Source organism: Phycodurus eques, chromosome 10 (assembly GCF_024500275.1).
Source record: "Phycodurus eques isolate BA_2022a chromosome 10, UOR_Pequ_1.1, whole genome shotgun sequence".
In the NCBI taxonomy this organism is placed as follows: Eukaryota; Metazoa; Chordata; class Actinopteri; order Syngnathiformes; family Syngnathidae; genus Phycodurus; species Phycodurus eques.
The window spans coordinates 21,757,313-21,781,638 of record NC_084534.1 but is presented as its reverse complement, the minus strand read 5'-3'; the positions used below and the strand labels follow the sequence as shown (position 1 = coordinate 21,781,638).

General features: G+C 40.4%; 3 protein-coding genes across 4 annotated transcripts in view; all 3 read left to right on the top strand.

Annotated features, from left to right (window-relative positions):
• The first annotated feature begins 1,195 nt into the window (after positions 1-1,195).
• On the top strand, positions 1,196-4,849 carry LOC133408501 (transmembrane protein 82-like). The gene is made up of 6 exons (XM_061687491.1): positions 1,196-1,268; positions 1,363-1,435; positions 2,473-2,659; positions 2,734-3,151; positions 4,416-4,600; positions 4,766-4,849. The coding sequence occupies exons 1-6, from the start codon at positions 1,196-1,198 to the stop codon at positions 4,847-4,849; spliced, it is 1,020 nt and encodes a 339-aa protein (XP_061543475.1).
• Positions 4,850-6,252: 1,403 nt separating this feature from the next.
• On the top strand, positions 6,253-10,507 carry fblim1 (filamin binding LIM protein 1). The gene is made up of 8 exons (XM_061688559.1): positions 6,253-6,321; positions 6,786-7,046; positions 7,362-7,546; positions 7,941-8,025; positions 8,112-8,281; positions 8,896-9,068; positions 9,417-9,534; positions 9,618-10,507. Exons 2-8 carry the CDS (start codon positions 6,788-6,790, stop codon positions 9,732-9,734), a joined length of 1,107 nt encoding a protein of 368 aa, XP_061544543.1. The 5' UTR covers positions 6,253-6,321; positions 6,786-6,787; the 3' UTR covers positions 9,735-10,507.
• A 3,464-nt stretch (positions 10,508-13,971) lies between these two features.
• The window catches only part of si:ch1073-335m2.2 (msx2-interacting protein), a 26,720-nt gene continuing 16,365 nt past the window's right edge, over positions 13,972-24,326 (top strand). For both annotated transcript variants that reach the window (XR_009769337.1, XM_061688246.1), the window contains exons 1-5: positions 13,972-14,239; positions 15,302-15,616; positions 18,384-18,860; positions 18,985-19,139; positions 19,359-19,559. Coding sequence is in view for 1 of the 2 variants with exons in the window: in XM_061688246.1 (XP_061544230.1) it covers positions 14,157-14,239; positions 15,302-15,616; positions 18,384-18,860; positions 18,985-19,139; positions 19,359-19,559 (1,231 nt within the window). In the remaining variant the exon portion in view is untranslated. The remainder of the gene's footprint in view (positions 14,240-15,301; positions 15,617-18,383; positions 18,861-18,984; positions 19,140-19,358; positions 19,560-24,326) is intronic.

Here is a 24,326-nt window from a genome sequence, read left to right as displayed (position 1 = left end):
TGTGGACAGGGGCTTTTACGCTGGTGTGGTAGCTTTAGAGCGCCTTGTTGTTGTGGCGTGGGAAAGCCCTGTGATGACCTGGTGAGATATATTCCAGCCACTGGAGGCTTGAAGAGACTCAAACTTGTAGTTACATGTAAGCTTAAGAAAGATGTCTAGCAGCTCGATGAAGTAGCATCCATTTTTCCAGGTCGTAGAAGTGGTATTTGATTGACAGTGGAGCAGGGCATGGTCTCAGCACATTCAGCAGACACGCCCACAGCGTTTGAGAGAGGGGACAACGGCTTGATTTTTCACAATTTTTAAGCCTCATTTTATATACTTGGTGATTTATATAAAACTTACAAAATTGGGAGGGATTGTGAACAACCTCTTTTCTGTGGTGTGTCACATTTACAAGACACTTACTTTTACTTTAAAGAAGTTGAGTGAATAGATATTGATGCAAATATATACATTTGAATTAATTTTGATAATTGATCTGGACAATCTCTGCATAATTATAATCCAATCTAACCTCAAATCTAACATGATTATAACCAACTATATTGTACATGATAGAGTATGGAATTATTTTGGATATAGAATGTATTGTCAAAGTGTAAGAGATTCACTTTAACTCAAAATGTGTCCAGATTTTAAATAGATTTGGCCTCAAATACATTTTATTCCGAAAGCACATTTAAAAACCAAAGTGCTTTAAGAAATATCAAGGTCTGTACTGTAAATTAAAACATTCTGTATTACCTGACATTTTATATGTGCTACACCAAGTTGCCATGTACTTTGATGATCTTTTCAACTGATATCTTGTGCACGCTAAATAGATCCATTACATTTATCGCTCAAATCATGTTTCATTGTTGAACTATTTGATCCACACAAAATTACAGATTAAACATTATTTTACATGACACAGTTTGAGTGTGTTTGACTGCTATTGGTATTCAAGGTTTCTATTTGAGGGGATTTTCAGCCTCTTTCATCAAGCAGTGATTGCATTGACAATCACAGTTAAATCACTTTTGACCTTTGGAACTCAGTGTCAGTGGTGTTCACAAAGATCAGCAGCCACCAGGGAGATCGACTTAATCGTTAGCCAGAGGCTTGGCTTACAGGAACCCACCATAAACAGGCGTGGGGTTGTCAGACTAATTTTGTTGTTGCAGTGATAATACACAAGGAAAACACCAAAATGTTTTTCCCCTTCTCTTGGATCCCGGAGATCCTTCCTATTGATTCCAATCCTATTGACTGCTTTTTTCAAGGTGAGTTGATGCAAGGGACTTGTGGGTAAACTGTGACACTCAGTTAATTTATTCAAAATGTATTTCAATACTCGTTGGTGTGTGTTCTTTAAAGGTGTTACAGCTGCATGTGGAATATCCGTGCTGTGCAGCCTTATGAGAGTGTACTATTTCACTCAAATGTGCTGGTGAGGTTTTTAAATTACAAAATGTCCACTACTGTACATCAGGAGTGTCCAAACTATTGCCCAGGGGCCCTTTATTGCCTACTATCTACTTTTTTTAAAATATCTAAAACCAAGAACTGACATTGCCCGCGTTGTACTACTTACTTTCTACACTGGGTGGCAAGGCAGGAGAAGAGAAGAAGAACAAGGTTTTCATGCTCATCTCTCACTTCCTTGTTTTCCACCAATCACACATCATTCGGTAAGACGCACCTCAGACTCGTGATTGCTTTGCTCCCCTTTTTGCTGTGTGTCAAAGTCAGTTTAGTCCAGATTGCTCTCATTTGGTTTTGAATGTGGATATGTGATTCTGCTGTTGCTCAGTACATGGGCAGATCTATTCTAGTTGGATGCATACATTCATTCACTTTACACTGACTTCTTTCGTTTCAGGTATCATTCAAACAGACGTGAGCCCTTCAGTATTTGGCAGTTTAGGCTTTGCGGTTGCAGTAAGCGTTCCCTTGCCCATGGCTCGCCAACTGACTTTGCAACAACATTACAAACTTTTTCTCTCCCTGATTGCAGGTCAGCACCAGTTTTCCAAGCTTCATGGTGTAAATTGTACTAAACGTTGGAGCAGAGTGACGTCAAATAAAGCTTCTTAAACTGGTGCTGATTTGCAGTCGGGGACAGAAAAACTTTTTGCCAGGTGGCAATTTTCCAATGCTGGTGAGCTACTGCATGGGCATATGCTTACAAAAACCACAAGGCCTAAGCTGTCAAATGCTGATGCCTTCACATCTGCCTGAATGATACCTGAAATGAAATAGAACAGCAAGTGTGTACTTTTGAGACACATTTAGGAAACAATATATATATGCATTGCATACCTACATTAATGGATTGGTTTTAGTGTGTTAAATAAATGAAAAGAGAAGAATATCAAAGCAGCCCTTGCATCCTTATTTGCGGCCCTTGGAGGAAAAAGTCTGGACACCCCTGCCGTACAGTGTCAGAAGCAGCAAAGTTATATTCGTCCACGTCTGTCTGAGCAGTGATTCTGAAACAGAGAGCAAGGAGAAGACGCTGTCATCAAGAAGCCCGCTCACATCGAATTGGAGATTGTTCGTCCACTTCTGGGCCTTGACCGGCCTCCTGTCTTTGATTGGCCCGCGGGTTTCTTCTCTGATAGTTCTGGAATTTTCCCTGCGAGCCATCTCTGCCTGGGTGTCAGCACGACTGGTGAGTCTAGACAGCACAGCCCATATGCAGTTGCACATCTATAAGTGGTTTATAATCTCCTTTTTCTTTTAAAGGATGCTGGCAGCAAAGGCCTAGGACTGATTCTCATCCAGAGCCATTTTTCCCTGGGTTGCAGCATCACCTGCTCTCTGTACTTTCTGCATCAGGGAGCGCCGCACAGCTCCCTGAGCCTGTTCCTGGCCGCGGCCTTCAGTTGGGCGCTGGCAGGCTGTTGTAACTCTCTGTGGAGTCACGTGGCCCGACTCTACCCGCTGCACAGTACAGAGCGCTACTGTGGGAGGTGCATCGCCCTCCTGTCCTCAGGACACACCCTGCTGGCCTTTCTGCAGAGAATTGTTATCTTGGTCTTTGCGGTGGCAGTGGTGTCCTCCTTCGTCACAGTTTATGACCACTTCCTGTCCCAGAAGGAGGCGCTCAAGTTTTGGACTCCCCTCACACTCTGTTACACAATGCTGGTGGTCTATAATCAAGGTGAGGATTAGTAAGAGGGGTTCTGCTCTTTTAGAACAACCTTCTGAAACGTTTTCGGGTCCACGGACCACATGAAGGGTAGAGATTTTTGTATGGACAACCTCACAAATTGAACAAAACGACCATATGCACCTCTAAAGGCCATAGGAATTACTAGCATTTCTGAACATTTTAACCTAATTATTCATGACCTGTTTAATAGAAAGCAACTTCATCCATCTATTTTTTATACTGCTTAGCCTGCTCAGGGTCAAAGGTGAGCTGGAGCCTATCAGCTGACTTCGGACAAAAGACGGACTACTTCCTTGACTGGTTGCCAGTCAGCTGCAGGGCACATAAAGAGACAGATAACACTTCGCTCTAACATTTACACTGTCACTGAGTGGAAACTGAACCCACGATGCCTGAACCAAAGTCAAGCGTATGTACCACTAAACCACCAGTTACTCAAGCAAATTCAATTAAAATTGAATTCAATATTTATCTTTTTTTTAAACCTGTCAGCTGACGCAGAATGGAGAATCTTTATACTTCGAGGCAGTGCAACTGGAGTGTGCTGTGAGTGGCTATGTCATATCTAATATCTATAAATTGAATATTTATCCACTGTCGCTAACGGCATCCAGTAACAACATGGCTGCGAAGAGAGGAACGTTACCAATTTTGCGATTTGGTCAATAACTAACCCATATTTAGAGACGTTTCCCGACGACAATGTTTCTACAAAGCGACTCGTGAATTTAATTCCAGTGAAGAAACAGACAACAGGTGCAGAACCATTTTCACAATGTGTTCCATAAGACAAGAAATGAGTTTGGTGGAAGGCAGTCAAGGAGTTAATTGCGCTGAACATTGCATTGCAGAGACATGGGGCCCATTTATATGATACAAAAGCAGCGATTTATTGAAACTTTGGAAACTCTTAACCTGTGGTGTGTGCTTCCAAACTGCAGATATTTACTGTACATATATACAGTATGTCTAGATGACAAAAGCATGACAGAGCTAGAAAAGTTGCTCACGTGCCGGGATGTCAGATTACTGTGATATGCCATAATCATATAAGTGCTTTTTAATGAGCCCAAAGCTAAGTAAGATAGGGAGGAGTAATTTGTTTAACTGGTGAGCCAGTTTTTGAAAAATCATACCACATAATTTATTGCAAAATATGTTGCGGCTGGCAGACCCCCAGAAGTCCCCGTACCCCAGTTTGAGACCCACTGTTTTTGAAAATCTAAATTCATCTTTCTTTTTATTCCTACAGAGGATCAGCAACGTCAGATGGGCGCAGAGCCCCTGTTGCACACCGTCGTGCTGCGCCTGGGGGCCCTGCTGGTGCTGATGCTGACAGTGGGTTATTGGACTGACGTGCTCCACGTCCTCGTCACTTTCCTTGGAGAAGCCGTCTGTCTCCTGTTCACCAAAGACCTGCTGCAGCTCGTTTTAAAGGTCTGTGCAAAGAAGCTCCAATTTGTATGCTACGATCATGGCAATCTATTGTATTAATTCCCTAAATCATCCCTAAATCAGATTGATTGTTAATTTTCCCCCACTGCGTTCAAGGAAATGTAGCCAAATGCATATCCCTGATATGGGCACATCTATCTTTTTTAGGAAGAAGAGGACAACAACATGCCCAAATATGGGCAAAGCTCCAGTTACAGAAAAAGGGAACGTACGAGTAACACACGATCATAAAGGAGCTGATAATGAACGTCTACCTGCAAAACAACTCATCATGTTGAATATAAATTAAAAGACTTTGTTAAAACATTATTAAGGTTTTCTAATTTATAATGTGATTAGTTTTTGTGAGAAAAAGTAAGCTTCCTTTTGGTACTGCTGCTATTTGTGGGTCAGTTCATTGGTATTCAAAACATCCATAAGGTCACGGGTGAGCCCAGTTTAGATTGTGTAAAAAAATGGTCGCCGCCAATCGCAGTGCACATATAGACAACCGTTCACATTCACACCTATGGACAATTTTGAAGCTTTAATGAACCGAACATTGCATGCTTTGGAATGTGGGAGGAAGCCGGAGTCCCTGGGGAAAACCCATACATACAAACTTCACCCAGGAGGGCCTGAGCCAAGATTCAAACACAGGACCTCACGGTGGAGACGCAAACGTGCTAACCACTATTCCAAACAGCATGATGCCATTTCGTGAAATCTTGGGCATTGTTTTTTTTTTTTTTTAATGAATTTTAACATATAATTTGATACCATCTTGATTAAAGCTTTGTTATGCAAACCTTTGGGGTTTTCCCCTTTATCAACCCCGTTACCCTTTGAACTATGAAACATGAACATTGTCTAAATTTAAAAAAAATAGACACCATTTTTTAAAATGTTCTAAATTAAACTAACCAGAGGCAAACAAACGACATGTTCTTCTCTGGATGTGCATGAAACGTAAATGGACACATGCCGACAAATTGAAAATATGATGAAAAGAAAGGCAGTATAAAATGAGTAATGCAGGGAAATAATACAAAGTTACTGGAAAAGCCCTGAGGAGTGTCCAAAAAGATAGCGTGAGGCTGCGACCATGCGTCTCTACGGTGAAGACGTTATCTTATATTTTATGACACGAGCAATCATAAAAAGTTGGACATGTGTATTGCAAGCATGGCTTGACTTTCTCTGTAAAGTATATCCAAATGAGGCAGCTTGGCTAAGATAGCGAACTTACTTGTTTCTTACATGGAATTATATCATACCATCTATGCATCAGTGAGTTGAATATAAAAAAAAAAACCTTGAAAATAAAGGCTGCTGCGACATAAATTCAACGTGTGATTATACAGGTGATCGGTCCAAGGTGTACCCCGCCTCTCGCCCAGTTAACTCCAGCTTTCCCGTCACACTGAACGAGATAAGCAGTAGAAATGGATGGATGGACAAGTATGTCATATCTCCCCTAAGACTACCTTTTTATCTTTTACGGAAGTGATGTTGCCACCTAGGCAGAGAGGAGGAGGAGGGGGTCGGGGGTGTGGAAAATAATACAGGTTGGAGGTACACAAGGAGTGGCCTACCGTAGATATAATCACCCTCTTCGGCATAAAGTCCACCATCTGTGACAAGAATAATCGGGAAGGAAAGCGGTGCTTTTGAGACACAGACGAGGGAAGGAGTTCAGAAAACTACATTACTTCACCTCTCAGGTACTGAGCATTTTATTTTTAAAATAAATCAATTAATGTGTGATTGAAATACTAATGGTAAAATGACATCCTTACTCGTGGCGGCTCTGCAATAGTCACTGGGGCGACTAGATCGAAACAGCAGTTAGCAATGTTTTATCTTTCTTTCTGATATTTTTTTAACCTTTTAACCTTGATTTGAAGTAGAGAGCTGTCCAATTCCTTCTTTCTAACTTTTGTTGTTAACTGGAATTAAATAATCGGGCCCAGAAACTACAATAGTCTCCTTTTGCGAGAGGCTGCTGTGCACCCCCATGAAGCATGTGAGCATGAAAACTCCTGATCCTCACTCATAACATTTTAATGTGATCATTACATGTGTTTCAATGTTTCAATCTTTTTTTTCATAAAGACATCTCATCTTCATTACATTTAGTTCTGGTTTCTTGGTTTGAACTTTGTGCTGACCATGAATTTTTCCATAGCCATGGCCTCGGAAGATTCAAACAGGAAAGTGTCCTCTGTCTTCATCACCTTGGCAACGCCTCACCAAACGAAGGCCACGCAATATGTTAGGAACAAAAAGGGTTGGGTGCATGTCGGGCCTTCCCTAAAGAGCTCAGGATTTCAAAGCGCTGCACCTCGAGAGCTTTCCCACAGGCCCCCGTGTTCTGAGAGCAGTGCATCAGTCCAGTCGGGACACGACATGGGAATGCTGCGGGAAAATGACAACAGGGACGTTGCAGGTATTTGTGACAAACTTTTTCGTCAAATAGATCTACTCTTCAGATGCATGCCATCATGTCCCTTTTAGATTATATGTAATTTCCTTGAAACACTCCCATTCCATTGAGCATTTTGCTTCCAGGTTCTGGGCCTTTTTGACAAGTGTTATTTCTGTATTTCAATTATTTCATTCTATTTCTTTAGTACACACTGAATTAGTCCCAGTCCTTGACTGTAAATAAAAAATTCTACAAGTATGCTGTTATGAAAAGGTGTCTAATCCAACTCCTGATTGATTAACTAATTGATTAAAACTATTCTCTTTTATCTTACAGGTTCAATAGATGTACCTCCTCCTACTCCTCCTCCTCCTTCACCTACACCCCCTCGTCCTTCTCCACCTTCTCCTTCTGCGCTACATTCATATCCCTCGGATCCACTGCCCACACCACCACCTCCGGCCCAGAAACCTGTCTCACGCCCTTCGACCTCGCCCCGGTTGCTACATCCCAACAAAGAGGTAAAGTGACTAAAATTCCATGGCTCCGCTTTTTCACTTTCAGTATACGTACGTACATTAGTCACAAGGTATGCAGTGACCCTAAAGCCTTTCGAATAGCATTACAGTAAACAGTACCGTTTCCTTTGCAAATGGAGAACATTCCATGACGTGTATAACTAGATTTGATAAGGAATTGCTTGTGCCAGCAATACAGTGATGACGTGGCTGCAACAAAGTTGTCAGAAAGCACCTATTAAAAAAATAGAACCAGCTCTCAACATGCTGCAGGGCAGTTCTCCACCAGCATACAACCAAAAGAATAAATATATAGTTAAATCAGTAATAGAGTATATCTTAATAGAGTTTAGCGAGCAGTCTAATTTTTACATGAACTATGTGCTTTGCATTTAAGGTGGTAAAAAGAGCAGCATCTAGTGGGACGAATACAAACGAAAAGCCAAGTGGGATCCAGAAAGATAATCGCAGTGACAGCAGAGGTAACATTTTCCTGACCTATATTAACATCTCTCAGGTGTTGATGATGCATGTCGTCTAACCATTTGTTAATTTGCGTGCATTGCAGGCTTGTGTGGTTTCTGTCAAAAGCCAATCCCTTTTTCTGAGCCAGCGTTAACCACTCTGAAAACGATTTACCATAAAAGCTGCTTCAGGTGCAGCAATTGTAGTAAGCTTCTGGCTGGAAAAAAGTTCTACCAGAAGGCAGAAGCCGCTGAATGTGAAGCGTGCTATGAGGTGAAGACAAATCTTTACATACATACAACCTGCAAGGTTATACACAATTCTTTCCCATGATAATAGTCCACTCCGGATTTGTTCAAATTTTTAATTTAAAACCTTGAATGAAATGTGTAAGCTATGTTTCAGTAACATTTTTACATTGTCACATACAGTGGTGCTGTGGGAAACGAGTGACCCGATTTAGAAATGTTTCAAGATACGAGTTGCGTTCAGATGATTTTTTTTTTTACTTTGAATTTTGTATGATATATTTTTCAAGAAAATTCTGCGGGTTTCCAAATGTAGGGATGTTCAAATTTTGAGTTTCCGGGAAAACACTCTCTGACTCCATATAAGAGGTCACATTTCTCCGCTTTTGGAAACTTCACCACAAAAGTTCCAAAATTCATCTTTGCCTGTTTGAATTATGTTTGTAATACTTGTGATTGTATTCACTATATCCTAGCAAAACTCAGCCCTGAGGCATCAATACAGCGAGAACATGTATTTTACTGCACTTTACCTAAGAACCATTTCATGGGTGGGATGCCTGCGGGTTTGTTAGAGATGTATTTTGAAGTGAAAAAAACGTAAGTATATATGACAAACTTTTCTCTTCCTTCATGCAGGAGAGTCTCGAACGTTGCTGGTCATGTGGTTATATCATAAGAGGGCAACTCGTTCGAGCACTCCAGCGAGTGTATCATCCTGCTTGTTTTACCTGCATAACATGTAAACAGCCACTTCAAAAATTCATCCAGGCAGATACAGGAGAGGTCTACTGCAATCTGGACTACGCCAGGTATGACAATGAAAGCCACAGACTGCAGTTTTGCGATACTTAAATAAATTTTTTTTAATTGCATGACTCATATTGAACTGAGCGGCCAGATAGTTTCAGATGTTGCAGTCCATTGCCAGTTCCATTAGCACACATTTCCTCTGGCATCACCGATAGCCTTCTGTGGTGGCATCACACACACACAACTACACACACACACACACAAGCAAAGAAAATCCACAGAAAAAGGAAAAAACACTTCACTTTCACAAGATTTGCTGAAGTCGCACATTTTTTCCAGAACATTCGCCATTTTTGGGCATTCGATTTTCCTTATGTAACCTTTTCTTTTGCTTTCTATCTACGAAGGAAGATTGCTAAGAAGTGCAGTGGCTGCCACAAGCTAATTATGTCCAGTGAAGGCAGTTTTCCAACAAGCATTGAAAGTGATGGCCGCAACTTCCATGAAGAGTGCTACAGATGTGAGGTACACTGGCATAATCACACCACAAAGTTCATACAAACACAGGTGCGTTACCAAGATGGAGTCAATTCAGTTTTTTCCTACAGGTTTGTCACTTCAAGTTCTCTCTCTCTCCGGTGAAAAACGAACATGGTTGCTATTATTTGGGTGATAAAAGGCTTTGCCTCACCTGCTGTCGAAAACATCAAGGGACGACTGGATAAAAGCACTCGCGTCAATTTTTACCAACAAACCAAAATCACAGAAGTAATGGAAGACGACATTGGCGCTCTACGTGCAGGCAACATACATTTGGATACAATGATTTATATGTTTACTTAGTTTAGTACCCAGACTCTGTTAGCACATTTCAGGTAAATGTTGGAATTGTACAGTAACTAATGATTCAATCGTTTGCTAGTGATACCAATAATATCGCAATACAGCGACAATTTAGGCAATCATTTAGATACTGGAAGATAAACATCATCACGATATTTATGCAACTGAAGAAGGGAAAACGTTTTAGAAAAACATCATTTGTCATCTTGCACATCAAGCATACAAAAACATTTCAATATTATGTCATATACAGTGGTGCCTTTTGATATGAATGACCCGACAGGGGTTTTTCAAGATAAATGAGGTTGTTCGGACAATTTTTTCTGCTTTGTCTGTATGAACTCAACTCACTTCATAACAAGCAGCAGTTTGCCAGATAGTGACCAATTCTTCAAAAACAGGCTTCAAGCTGTTTAATGCCACTCCCAGTTGAAGTTTGCTGTCAAAGTCCGCTTAGCTTAATGCTAACAAACACGGCAAAACGCCATAGACAGGCTAACGAAAAGCATCATTGTTGCTGTGTTTTAGGGAATGTATATTTGAACACAAATGGTGGAACAACAGACAGGAGACAAAAAAAAAACAACAACAATATTCACAGGCATATTTTCCTTATCTTTTGCACACACAAAAAACATAATATTATAGAGTGCTATTTTCCCTGTTAAAAAATACATTACAAATGTTGGGTGGGGAAGGGGGGGGGGGGGGGTGTTGTCGAATGGATTCATGGGATTTCTAATTATTTAAATGGAGACAAATAATTTGAGATACGAGTTTTTTAAAGCTGTGATTGTGGTCACGGAACGAATTCAACTCGTATATCAAGGCACTACTCCATAAAGCTAATATGTTCAATTACCGTGTGTGTGTGGTTTTTTTTTTTTTTAAAGGAGCAAGAATTGTGTTTTATAAAAACACAATAACAGTAATAAAAAATATATAGTACAAAAAATATACATCTATTTGTCTCGTAGTCATAACTGAATCTTCAAATATTTAGTAATGCTTAAAAAAACGTAATTAATATGTAATAAAGTATGTGTATTCATTGGTTGTTTAATTACCCAGTCAGGAGAATACTGTGGCTTATATCCTATTGCAAGATGAAAATCAACATAGACTACTTGGGAATCAGATAGTTATAATATTGCTATTTGATAATTGTGTATACTGTAAGAGAAAAAAATTATACATCACAATGTTTTAAAAGTTTATTTTTAAAAAATCATATCAATGTGATTTCCACCTCTCCCAAAAAAGATGAATTTGTAGTACTGCATTGTGTATGATTCCAACTGTGCTTCTTCCTGACCGTGAGTTAAACATACAAAATGATTTTACATTGTGAAATTGGAATTAGACAACAGGGGAATCATGTCAGAATGTGTGGTCTTGTTTTCCAAATGAGTTGTATCTACAATTTTATATAATCAATTTTGTATTAAAGACAATGTCATGGGTCAGTCAATGAGTCCTTTATGTTCTTTCAGCATGTGACAAATATTAAGCGCCCACAGCTGACACCCAATTCATACACAACATCAGCTATGCACTTTCATTTAGGCCTGTTGGGTTGAACTTTCATGCTGATCTACACAAAAAGACTGCAGCTGTTCTTTACAACCTCCCCCATCACCAGCACCCACACCCGCGGACACCCAAAAGAAAATGCACGCATAGCACGGTACTCTGGTAGTCTTGTAGAATGTTTAAATGCGGATCCACAAAAGATTTGAGAGTACCTATAGCCAAACAGAATTCTTACTACATATGCCACAAAAATGTGTCGTTATTAAAATCTCGTTATCACAGAAACACACTACCTAAAGCACATATGGGCATTTTTTTAAGCATCATGAGATGAGAAATCATCAAAGTTCACTTAATTAGTCGAAAAATGATTATTTATTTACTCCAAATAATGTATCTTTGTCAACTATCTATGCCAGTGACATCTAGTGACAAGCAAAACAGTTACATGCCCTTCCACTAGATGGCAGAAAGTACATAATTAATCTGTATATCCACTTCTTGTGACATTGTTCTGTGCAGATTATATTGACGTGGCAACACGTAAAGACCGAAATCTGATTGGACAAAAAAAATAATAATTTGTGGAAGCAGTGCAGCCAAGAGAAACGCAATAAAATGAAGAGAAAAGACTGCTGGGAATAAATTACATCAAACAAATATTAGAATTTACATTGTCAATGTTGGTCAGTACTTTTGATAGTGTTTAGCAGAGGTGGGACCAAGTCATTGCTTTGCAAGTCACAAGTAAGTCTCAAGTCATGGCCCTCAATTCCCGGGTCAAATCTCAAGTCGAGACATGCAAGTCCCGAGTCAGGTCGCCAGTCGAGACATGCAAGTCCTACACTTTGTGTTTTGAGTCCTTTTGAGTCATTTTACCAACAAAATACAAATATATTTTAATATATATATTATTTATATTCAATTAAGATGTATTTATTATATACTACATTTATATATGATGAGTTAATATAATTTAAAATCCATATTTATGTATCAAAACAAATTTGATAAACAAGTGGATTGAACCTATATAAGCAAACTAGGGGACTGATCAAAATGTTTGCACCTTCAAAGCCAATCGTCCAAGGGGACTTAGTTTATTGTCCCTTCAAAACCGATTGATAGTACGTTTTCAGTTATTCTATGAAAATGCTATGCTATGACTTACTTTTTCTCACTTTATTTCTGAAGTGACATTATAGAGACCTGTCACAAATAAGAATTTGCATCCAGTAGTGCTGCAATTAGTGATGGAGTATCCTCCTGACAATTCCATCAGAATCAGGTATACCAATAAAATATTTTTTTGCTTAGTTAAAAGGAAATTATGAATACACAAGAATACACATTTCACGAAATAATGAATGACCAATTGGTTTCCTCTTTTTGATAACCAACAGTATTTTTCTTAAATTCACATTGTGCAAATAGCAGGAAACTCTATTTTCTTGTCTACAAAACTTTCTAGTGAGGCAATATCACACACAAATATAAATAGATTTTAGTTTAATTTATTATATATGTTATATTAATGGCAGTTTGAAAAATATAAGGCATTTATTTAAAAAAAAAAGGTGAACACAAATTTGTCATCTTGTTATAAAGGTACAATTCTATCTAACTGTGGTATCTCAGTCAGAACACTAGAGGGCACTATATAAAAATATTACACCAAAAAGAGGCAACGAATAGGACACGAAGAAGAATCTAGTTCAATGTCGAAAAGATGCTCGCTCAGTGCTGATCGATTGCTAAATAAAGTGAATAGAAAAGAAATACAAGGCTGATTCTTGAGAACACTACACTGATTAAAACAGACTGTAATGTACAGCACACACAGCCAGCGCAGAGCAGGCCCACCGTGTAACTATTTGCGTGGTCGCTAACAAACCTAGCTGAAAACAAGCATACGTGACGTCAAGCCACGCGATTCCCACAATGCAATGTGGATTTTATTGTATTTTTTGCGGTGGGGGTGCAAGAATTAACGTCCTTATTGTTACGTGAAATGTCGTTGTCGTTTCTGTTTATGTTAACAGTGGTTCTTGGAATGTAAACCTTGTTTAGATGTCACATTTATTGTTGATTTATGTCGTACTTAATGAAACCATTACTTTAGGTAGTGTGTGAAAGAGGCACACCCCAAAATAAACAGAAAAGTGCTACGTGAAATGGTTTTCTGTTGTATAATGCATGACATGTCAATCATTGCCGTTTGAATGGGGAATTTGCACCCCCTCGTGTAGTTGCTTTCCATAGAAGCGATAATAGGGGAGGGGGTCTTGCGGAATGACAGCAAATGTGGAAAATTTCAAAGCCATCAGGTACGCGATTTTGAAACATAAGAAGAGGAGCAAAGGGATGCAGGTATGCGGCTTCCTGCTGGACCAGGGTCGTACCTTGACGAGTTGAATAAATAATATGTGCTTCATCTGTTTGTGTGTTTGCGTGTACTGGGGGTGGGGGTCAAAGGGCGGTTTTCCACAGTGTGCCATTCAAGCTACGAAACAACAGTTAGCGGAATCGCGTCGTCCCTCCCCAATAGGCGCGCGCAGTTTGTGAGCGCGCAGCTCGCACCCCCAAAGCGCGCTCTCGTGGCTGGCTGGAGGACGCATCGGCTAAAGCTACAAGAGCAGCGGCCGAGCAGGCCCGCGTCTCCTCGGAATAGATAACGTCGTTGTTCATTTCGTCCCGACGGACGCTTCGGCCGGCTGGGATTCGAAACGCGCCCGATCATATGTGTGTGAAGGGGGAGAGGATATCGCAAGATGGTTCGGGAAACCAGACACCTTTGGGTGGGAAATTTACCCGAACACGTCCGAGAGGAGAAAATTGTGGAGCATTTTAAACGGTAGGTTACGCAAGAGGGGATTCTGTGCTGGCGGAGTAGCGCGCCATACACAACACTTAGCTGTCGGTGGCTAGTCCACCGTCAATGCTAACCCCGCTAACGTTAGCATGTGTGAACTTTGGACGAAGCTAGTGAGTGGGGGCTTTTCACAGTCCGGCTCGGGTTCGACTACATAAAGTCGCGATTTCTAAGAACGATATTTGCCGAATTAGCCAATTTTTGCTAATACCGTCAAGCAAGGCGCTAGCCACCGTGCTACCACCCAGCCAACCATTTTGTGGCAGGTCGATACGTTTTAATGCTCGTCAAAAGACACACGGTTGCACGCGTTTGACGGTCCAACACTTAACATAAAATTAACTTTAACTGCAACTTTGTTGTTGTTGTTTTTTTTAACCTGTAGAAAATAATTCTTTTTCCGCCAGGGTGTTGCAGTCGTGTGTTAAGAAAACAATCCAGCCCGAATTAGAGGAAAAATCAGCGAGCCGACTGGGCCCATCTTCAAATATTAGCTGTTTGTTAGGCTGCGTAAGCGCCCTTTATCAATCTTCTCGATCTAGATTTTTCATAGATTGTAACTCGGCTAAAACGAGAGCGAGGCAGTCTTCTGTCTCTTGGAAAAGGTAAACTCAACATTTCGTTATCGTGTGGGGGGGGGGGGGAAAGGGAACTCAACCAACGCGTCTGCAAGACTGCAACACAACAAACATCCCCATTTTAGAAGCTACTACTACAGCACGTTTGTTTGATTGTGTTTCTTATTATAGTTGTTGTAACTATTGCATTAAATGGATATAATCCCAATTTCTTCAGTGTTCTTTCCTTATTCCTTATTATTTCCTTAGAAATTCCTTAGTCTTTTTTTTTTCTTTTTTTTTTTTTTTTTACTTCCTGTTTGATAATGTAGGATGCTTGACTACTTACTATGCAGCTGCTTTGTTTTTATTCACCCATTTGATTTCAGTTTCAGTAATATTTCCTGCGTGTTGTGTTTGCATGAGGTATTTGTTAGACTGTTACCCTGAGGTAATCAGTTCCATTTGATTTCATCCATTCTCGCAGGTATGGACGCGTGGAGAGCGTTAAGGTCCTGCGGAAGCGCGGGTCAGAGGGTGGCGTCGCAGCCTTTGTGGATTTTGTGGACATCAAAAGTGCTCAGAAGGCTCACAATGCCGTCAACAAGATGGGTGATAGGGACCTTCGGACTGACTACAATGAACCGGGGTCAGTCCCAAGTGCTGTACGGGGCCTTGATGACAGCTCCCCCTCGAGCAGTCGAGACGTAACAGGATTCTCTAGGGGAACAGTTGGACCTGTGTTTGGCCCCCCTGTGTCCATTCACACCAGAGAGGGACGTTATGAACGGAGAATAGATGGGTAAGTGGACATGGTCTCCAATCTGTGGAAAGCTCGGTATGAGATAGGTGTAACGCCTAATCACATTAGTTGGGTTTATTCCAAAGGGATGTATGCCTCATGGGGGTCTCACAAAGGTTATCTAGGGATCGTTCCACTTTTCATCATAATTGACTTGCCATGCCCATGGGATTAATTAAATTAACCACACATTATGATTTCTTAAGGTTACTTTAATTCAAGGTCTGTTTATGGATATTACACCTATGAGGAATATCCTGGCGAGTTCTGGATTTATTTTATTGGAAACTACCCCTGCCTGGGAGCTTTTGGATGTTTTAAAGCCATTTTTCCAGAACATGGATCTAACTTTTTATTTCGACCTGAGACCAAAAACTGGAAGTAAATTCCTGTCATGGTGGAGTCACAGGTATTCGGTATTTTATAATAACATTTTTTAGGACTACCAACATCTGGTTATCCTTTTGTCCATCTTGGCAACTGTTGATAGCTGGATTACTATTTTTTTTCCTTTTTTTTCCCCAACCATTTTTGACTCCATGGATACAGCCTGTTCTGGATCTGGAATGTAATCATTACACAAGCTAAGGTCAACATATTAAGCACCTTTTTTATTTTTGAAGTTGATAACAATTCTAGCACAAGCTGAAATAGAGTAGCTACATTTCCTGCCAAATATGGAAGCTATACCAAGAAGACTTCATAAGAACACGGATGATCCCAGCTGCTATCCACGGAGGTTTGTGGAGCTATTCCTGGACAAGAAGATGCCAGAAGACTGCACTATTGGACATACATTACTGGATGTATGGATGTACTCACTTGCATCCTAGTATGGATTGGGGTAGCTGCCATTCAGTTGGATTACTTGTGTGTGGATGTAGCTGTGTGAGGTTGCCTGATCTGCAGTTAAGAGATCCGAAGACAACGTTTCCGAAGTAATACCACAACATCAAGCCCGCCAGCAGGCACATCGGATACGATCCATGGAGTGTGGAATTATGCCATATCCAACACCTGGGATTTTATATCTTGTAATTATGGAGTAGAAATGTCTACAGAATCTGTGCCATTTTACATATTATGTAATACTATGACAAAGCCAAGGAATACCTTTCTGACTCCTTTGAAGTGGAATTCTTGCAAATATTTTTTGCTTAGATCATCCATTTGGATGCTCTGTTTAGGCGACGTGGATTTGGCTGAATTATCCTGAAGTTCATCATCTTTATTTTTTATTTTTTATGAGCTTTATGTTCCGATGTTTTTTTTTTTTTTCTGTTCTACATGTTCAGAAATCCATTAATTCTGTGGTTGTTGTATTTTTCTTTTTTCCTCCCCTCATCCCGTGAAGGAAATTCCATTGCCTAATAGTGGATTATCTGATGGCCTCATGCTCCACAGTAATTGAAGATTACTTGCAGTCTGATCGAAGAGGCCCATTTTTGGCACATTAGAATAACAGATTTTTCCTGTTGATTTTTCATTCTGGCTCTCGCATTCTCACCACCTAGATTTTATTTGGATTAGTTACAGTAACTTCTTTCCAAAAAGGTTGGTATTGCTCTGTCCTATGCTTATTCATCTTCCCTTGTGTGTCTGCAATTGCATCACTTTTAGATACACCTGACAGGATAATTCTTATTCTATAAATCTCGTGAAACATGTTTATGTATATTATGTCATTTTATATATGCAGCACAATGGAATTAGGGATAGCCTCACAGTGGAGACGTTCAAGTCTCTGCTCAGGCCCACGCTAGTGTGGGTTTGGTCCAGATATTCCGGTTTCCTCCCACATTACAAAAACATGAATTGTTTGTCGACGCCTGCCCTGCAGTTGATTGGCGACCAGTGCAGGGCTCTCCTCACCCTTTTGCTCAAAGTATCTGGGGTAGGCTGTCCAGCTCACCCACGACTCGAAGGGGGACAAGCGTTATATAAAACAGATGGATTAATTTTATAACTATTTAGGGTTTCACAGGGAACACGTTAGATATACATCAGCTATGGGTTCACCGAAAGAGGAAAATAATTTGAATTTGAAGTTGAATTCCCCATACAAATTAAATTGACAGTTTTACCCACCATTGTCGTGCAACCTGAAACTATATGTCAAACGTTTCACTACCCCTTAAAATATTAAGGGGTATCATATTCATCGTTAATGACTGTGTTTTTATAATATTACCCGTCCTGCTATAACGCTTTTATGTTTTTGCTGTCCATCCATTTTATGTAATTCTTATCCTCATTAAGATTGCGGGTGATCTGGAGCCAATCCCTGACTTTGGGTGGGAGGCGGGGTACGCTGGTCCCCACCCAAACAGTGCGCATATAGGAAATAAAAAAACCATTAACGCTGATGTTCAAACTGATGGACAATTTCGAGTCGTCAATTAAACCAGGAAATGTTTTAGGAATGCGGGAGGTAATGTACCCAGAGAAATACACACAAGCATAGGGAGAACTTGCAAACTCCATACAGAAAGGCAGAAGCCTGGATTCGAACCCCTTAACTAAGATTATGAGGAGAATATACCTAACACTCTGTCAACGTGCTGCCCCGTTGCTGTCCAATGAAAAGCGTTGAAGATTTTTTTTATGAAATGCAGAACAATCGTTTTACGTTTTTCAGATAAAATAGCGACAATTTGGCAATAGTTGATTTTCATTGGCTGGTGACCATATGTACTATAGAATGCAAAGCAGCATGTCACGAATCCTATTGACCCGTTTCCCTCTCTATCCTCTTGTCATTTTGCAGTAGCTCAGAAGCCCGTGAACGTGCATATGACCACAGCCCGTATGGACACCATGAGCGCAGTGGCACTTTCGACAGACAGCGGCACTACAACGCAGACTATTACAGGGAGCGATCTTTGTTTGCTGCTGCCGGTCCAGGGAGCAGTGCCATCAGCGGAAGCTTTGAGGCACCAGACCCTCATTTTGACTCTAGAATTCGAGACCCCTTCTCTCTTGCGACTGCGACACGTCGCGACCTCTATAGAGATGACAGAGGACGGCGTGTTGATAGAACATACCATCACCGTCGGAGCCGATCGTCTCATTCCTCACAGTCTCTACACCCTTCTCCCCAGCGGACAACTGGACAGACCGCCAAAACTGCTCATTCCCCTAAACGAGCACCTCTGTCCCCTGGAAGAGTCCCACGATCTCAATCCCGCAGCAGATCGTCAAGCTCTGATTCCGTGAGCAGCACCAGCAGTACAGGCAGCGGCAGGTGGGACAATTTTCTTGGGTGGGATTGAGACTGTGTTTATACGTCATGTCTTCAGCATCTTCATGTTAACATAATTTCCCTTTCAGACTAGCAAATGTGTCATAATGTACCCTTTTGACTACAGCGATTCCCACAGCAGTTCAAGTGACGGATCACGAGCGCGTTCTGTTCAGTCGTCAGCTGCACATGCGCCACCTCAGTCGTCAATGGTGCTTGACTCCGATGAGCCACGTAGAAGCTTTGGGATTAAAGTACAAAACCTACCAGCGCGATCGACAGGTGCGCTTTGTCCCTGATGTTGAAGTTTCACAAAATAGACTGGGCTTAAGCTATCCTTTTACTGTAAATGGTGATGATGGGTGTTTTGAGGGATAACGATTGCTATTAAACATAATATATAGACAATGTTGGTGTCAGAGGGCATGTACTTTATCAGTAAGATTGGCATTATATTTATGATTACACAGACTTATAACATTTGATAATTTATCTCTTCAGACACAAGCTTAAAAGACGGACTCTTCCATGAGTTCAAAAAACATGGTAAAGTGACCTCCGTGCAGATCCATGGGACATCAGAAGATCGCTATGGTTTGGTGTTCTTCAGACAGCAAGAGGATCAAGAGAAAGCTCTTAGCGTCCCTAAAGGAAAACTGTTCTTTGGTATGCTGATTGAAGTAACGGCATGGAATGGTCCTGGTAAGTGTTGTCATCTAAAATACAGAGTTTTGATTACATTTTTATTGTATATTGTTGCTGTCCATCTCACAAACTGTTTTACTATTACTATTTCATACAAAAGAAAAAAGAATTGACAGCCATGACTGTATGTATGTATGTGTATCTATAGTGGACCCCCGCTATTCGCCAGAATTATGAACCGAGCCTGACAGCGAATAGCGAATTTACGCAAATAATTGATACGCTTCTAAAAGTGTTTATAATTGCTTATATTAGTTTAAACCAAGTATACCACAAAATATGATCCCAAAATATGTTAATTGCATTTCAAACACTCACAAACCTCTTCAAACATTAAAAATTACAGAATAGTATACAGTTTACAGGTAAGCATGCAGCTAAACAATCTGTGGTACCTTCACATTCTGTATATTTAATATACATTCAATGTGCATTTCTATATATTAAAATTCAGATTATGATAATTAATAATTACTCCAGCAGTGCATTCTAGTGTAAAACAATGAATAGCGAAGTTCAGTAGTCATCACTGGTGCTGACTTCCCCGGGGCGGCCTGTGCTGATGCAAAACTCCGCCGCATCGTAGGTCATTATGGTAACTTAGCAGTTAGTGCTAGAATGTGTAGCTGTTTACTGACCCGAAACTGTTAGAGCCGCGCAGTGACAACACAAACTGGCTTTTCTAGATGGCGATGCCGTTACGGAGTTCACTGGTTTTGATGCTGTGTTTAGGCCAAGTTAGGCGAAACTATATGTAACATGGGTTCTTGAGTGTGTACATGTTAGAAGCATGATGTTCATGCTTTGTGACCCTCTCCGATTGACATGCTTTGCCACCATCTTGTGGCTTCCATATGTAATTTAACATTTATTGGCAGATTTTCGCTATTCTCCGCAAATAGTGGGAGTTCAAAATTTGACATTGTGATCAACTATATTTGGAGATAATTGGTTCCTGTGTCCAAACCTGCCATCATAAAACAGTTCCCTGTTTCGAGGCATTGTTTTTAGTATTTTAGCATTAGTCATACAGGAATAAACAGAAATTGACAATTCTAATAATAATGTGCATTAAAAACAGTAAAACAATCTTTAAATGTTTTAAATATTGACTGCCCTGTGATTGGCCAGCAATCCTGAGCTTAGCCTGCCTCTTGCCCAGGCAGCTGGGATATGCTCCAGTACACCCACAACCCGAATGAGTATAATCGCTATTGAAAATGGAATGGAATGGAGAGTCAATGAATAAATGTGCACCGCTCACATCGTTTAAAAAAACAGGAACTAATCAAGGCCTTGTTGGGAGGTGCTTGACTCGCTCATGCCTTCATACCAAACACAATGAATTTGTGATGAAATTGTAAGGTGATTGGTTGAATTTGTGTGAATTGTTGCGATTGCGGCAATGCAAATTCCTGGAGGGACGGTGCAATGTAAAAATGTTACCCCCAGAAAGAAAGAGGAAAAAAAACTACTCGATCACAAGACACAAGCATATGGCAGCTAGCCAGTCTGTGGTTAGCGTGGGAAACCAATTTAGTAGTCTACAATTTTATTAGGGGCTCGTCCTTGTGAAACAGCAAAAAACAGATGACTCATACGGACAACACCAGTCACAGAAAAGTCAATTTCCTAAAGTCTATTTATTCTACTTACAATTTTGACCACCTTATATAGCTAAATGAAAGAGGTAGAGGTGTGAATCTTCATTGGTGTCACAATTGAATTGGATTACAATTACACGGTATGTCAATGATTCTATCACACGTCACATACATTTTCTTTATTACTTTGTTCTGTATTAGGCCTACTACTGTTTTGTTTTAAAGCATAAATGCAACTCAGTTGCCTTTTGGCAAAATTCGTCATTTTGAACTCATAATAGGCTATTTACTTGAATAGTATAGAGCCGATGAGTTTTTCCTGGGGAGTGGGTGTCGCTGTCGTCATAGGCAGTTTCGTACTCCTTGAATGCTGGCAGCTAGATCTATTCCACACATCCACCATCCACACACGGATGTAATTTCTGAATATTACTCCACGGCGGATTAACATGCGAGCGCATCGGCCTGAGGTTCCGCCTGTGCGGTCGGGACCTGCTTTGGATAAGTCACAGGAGTGGACGAGACCAGAAAAAAACACTTACGCTGCTTCTGCTGTTAAGGAATAACGGTATTATTACTCGGTTACAATGATCTAAATGTCGCTCTCTACTTTTATTTATCAATTATTGCTTAACTGTTTTGTGTGCGAGAATGCGACTTCGACTTTCGTATTGGGCGCTGTTTGCTCCAATTTAATTTTAGCGCTTGTGAGGTTTAAGTATAGTTCACCAATCAAATGACACAAGAAAGTCACATGACCTCACACGACGTCTTCTATTGGGCTTCCCGGGTATGGGTATTAACCCCAGTTAAGCCAGCCCTGCTGATCGTCATGACTGCGTGGCCACCATGTTGGGAAGGTCGTCGTTACTACGAAGGCAACGGCGCACTACTCGTTTACATTTAGATGAACAAAAACAACAGCTTTCATGTATTGTAGTATTTGTCTGGCACTGTCTGACCAAACATGGATATTTCAGCCCATTATAACTTGAGAAAAACACCGTGCAGTAAATTGTAGATGTTTTGTTGTAGTTTTAGGTGTGCATACACACACACGCACGCACAGAGCAACTTCAGAATTTGCACATTCACATTTTAATTTTAATGGTCATGCTGTGGTTAAAAAAATCTGAAGTTACTCACTATTTACTCAGTACTTGAGTAATTATTTCACTGTGTACTTTTTACTCTTAAGTCATTTTTGGGAGGACTACTTTTTACTTGAGTCACATTATTATCAAGTAACAGTACTCTTACTTGAGTACAGTATTTGGCTACTCTACCCACGTCTGGAGTGGTCATCCTCTATTGCTACTCTTACATTTAAGCAACATTTTTGCTCATCAGATCAGCCAGTGTTGTATTTGTTGCACTGGTCTTTTGTATTTTCGCATTGAGGTGCTGCGGGTCGTGGCCCTGGTTGGGGTCCCAGCGGAACAGCGAAGCACGCGTAACATCGGCAATAAAAGCTCGTTCGCTAGTACATCTTGTATTAATTAGGGAACGCGCCTACAATTATCTTATCAGTTTACGGATGTTAATGTTAAATATATTAAGCCACGGAGCGATGTTAGGGATTATGTCACAACACAGAATTAACTAACTTCATATTCAGAAAAACAGAAAAATACTATACTTAATATTTTCCTGAAGGCTGCATTTGGAATTAGCCTTTCAAATTGGTAATAGTGAAAAATAAAAAATAAATTTGTACATCAACATGTACTTGAGCCGTGTAAATGTTTTTCTGCGTGAAGAAAATTTATTTTTCCTTATTGTATTCTTCAGTCTTCCAAATTGCTTATGTTAAAATTTAAAAAAAATCTCTGCAGGAGCCCGGGGGATTTCTTTTCATGCCTTTGGTGTTTGCATGTCTGTTTGAGTTAAAGAATTTGACAGCATGTTCACAACAACCATAGCATTAACAGAAATCGTCCACTTGAAGGCTGCACAATTAATCATAATTTAATCACGATCACAATTTTAGCCACCACAATTAAATGAGCCTGATCATCTTTTGTTTTTTTTTTTTGTATTTTTTAAGGCGGCACGGTAGCCGACTGGTTAGAGCGTCAGCCTCACAGTTCTGAGGACCCGGGTTCAATCCCCGGCCCCGACTGTGTGGAGTTTGCATGTTCTCCCCGTGCCTGCGTGGGTTTTCTCCGGGCACTCCGGTTTCCTCCCACATCCCAAAAAACATGCATAAATTGGAGACTCTAAATTGCCCGTAGGTGTGCATGTGAGTGCGAATGGTTGTCTGTTTGTATGTGCCCTGCGATTGGCTGGCAACCAGTTCAGGGTGTACCCCGCCTCCTGCCCGATGACAGCTGGGATAGGCTCCAGCACGCCCGCGACCCTAGTGAGGATAAGCGGCTCAGAAGATGGATGGATGGATGTATTTTTTAAACATTTGAAATGCGGGTACTGCTGCTTAGCAAAAGTCCTTCTTTTGCAGCAGTAACCGCCATGTAGTCATCCAGCCACCAGGGGGCGAGTGCATAGTTAGGGCTTCATTAAGTTCTGTGCACTCAGGTGTCCACTTCAAAATAAAAGCCTAAATTGGCATTAATGTCCAATGTAGTAATATATGAAGTTTATATTTTAAAGTTGGTACTCGTAGCACGTTGGTAGAGAGGCACTGTGTCACGGAAAAAAAGCCAGAATAGAGAGGGACATCACAACTGACGAGGTCTTTACAGTTTGTGACCATGCACAACTGACCAGTGCTCAAGCAGAACAATGGAGACGCTTCGTACTTGACAATTCACTATATTGACGGGGATTTTCTAATAAAAAGTCGGTGCTTACAGCCTAATTTTATTGCGTTTTATGCATTAACTGTATTTGCCTCGATTAAGTTGCAATTCTTGATTGTAATAGCACATTTATTTAAGTAGCCCTTGCTAAAGTATAATTTTTTGGGCATTTTTTAAAATTATCATTTAAAAAAAAAAAAAAATTTTAAGAATCATTTTGAACTGAAAACTCTTACACATTTTAAAGTCGTGGAATAAATATGTCGTGTTTAATAATCGTGATTACATTGATCAGAATAATTGTGATTTTGGCCATAATCACGCAGCTCTAGAGTCAAGTTTAAACCAAAAAAAATAAAAATAAAAAAAGCATACTACAGTGATGCAGTATTGTAAATAAA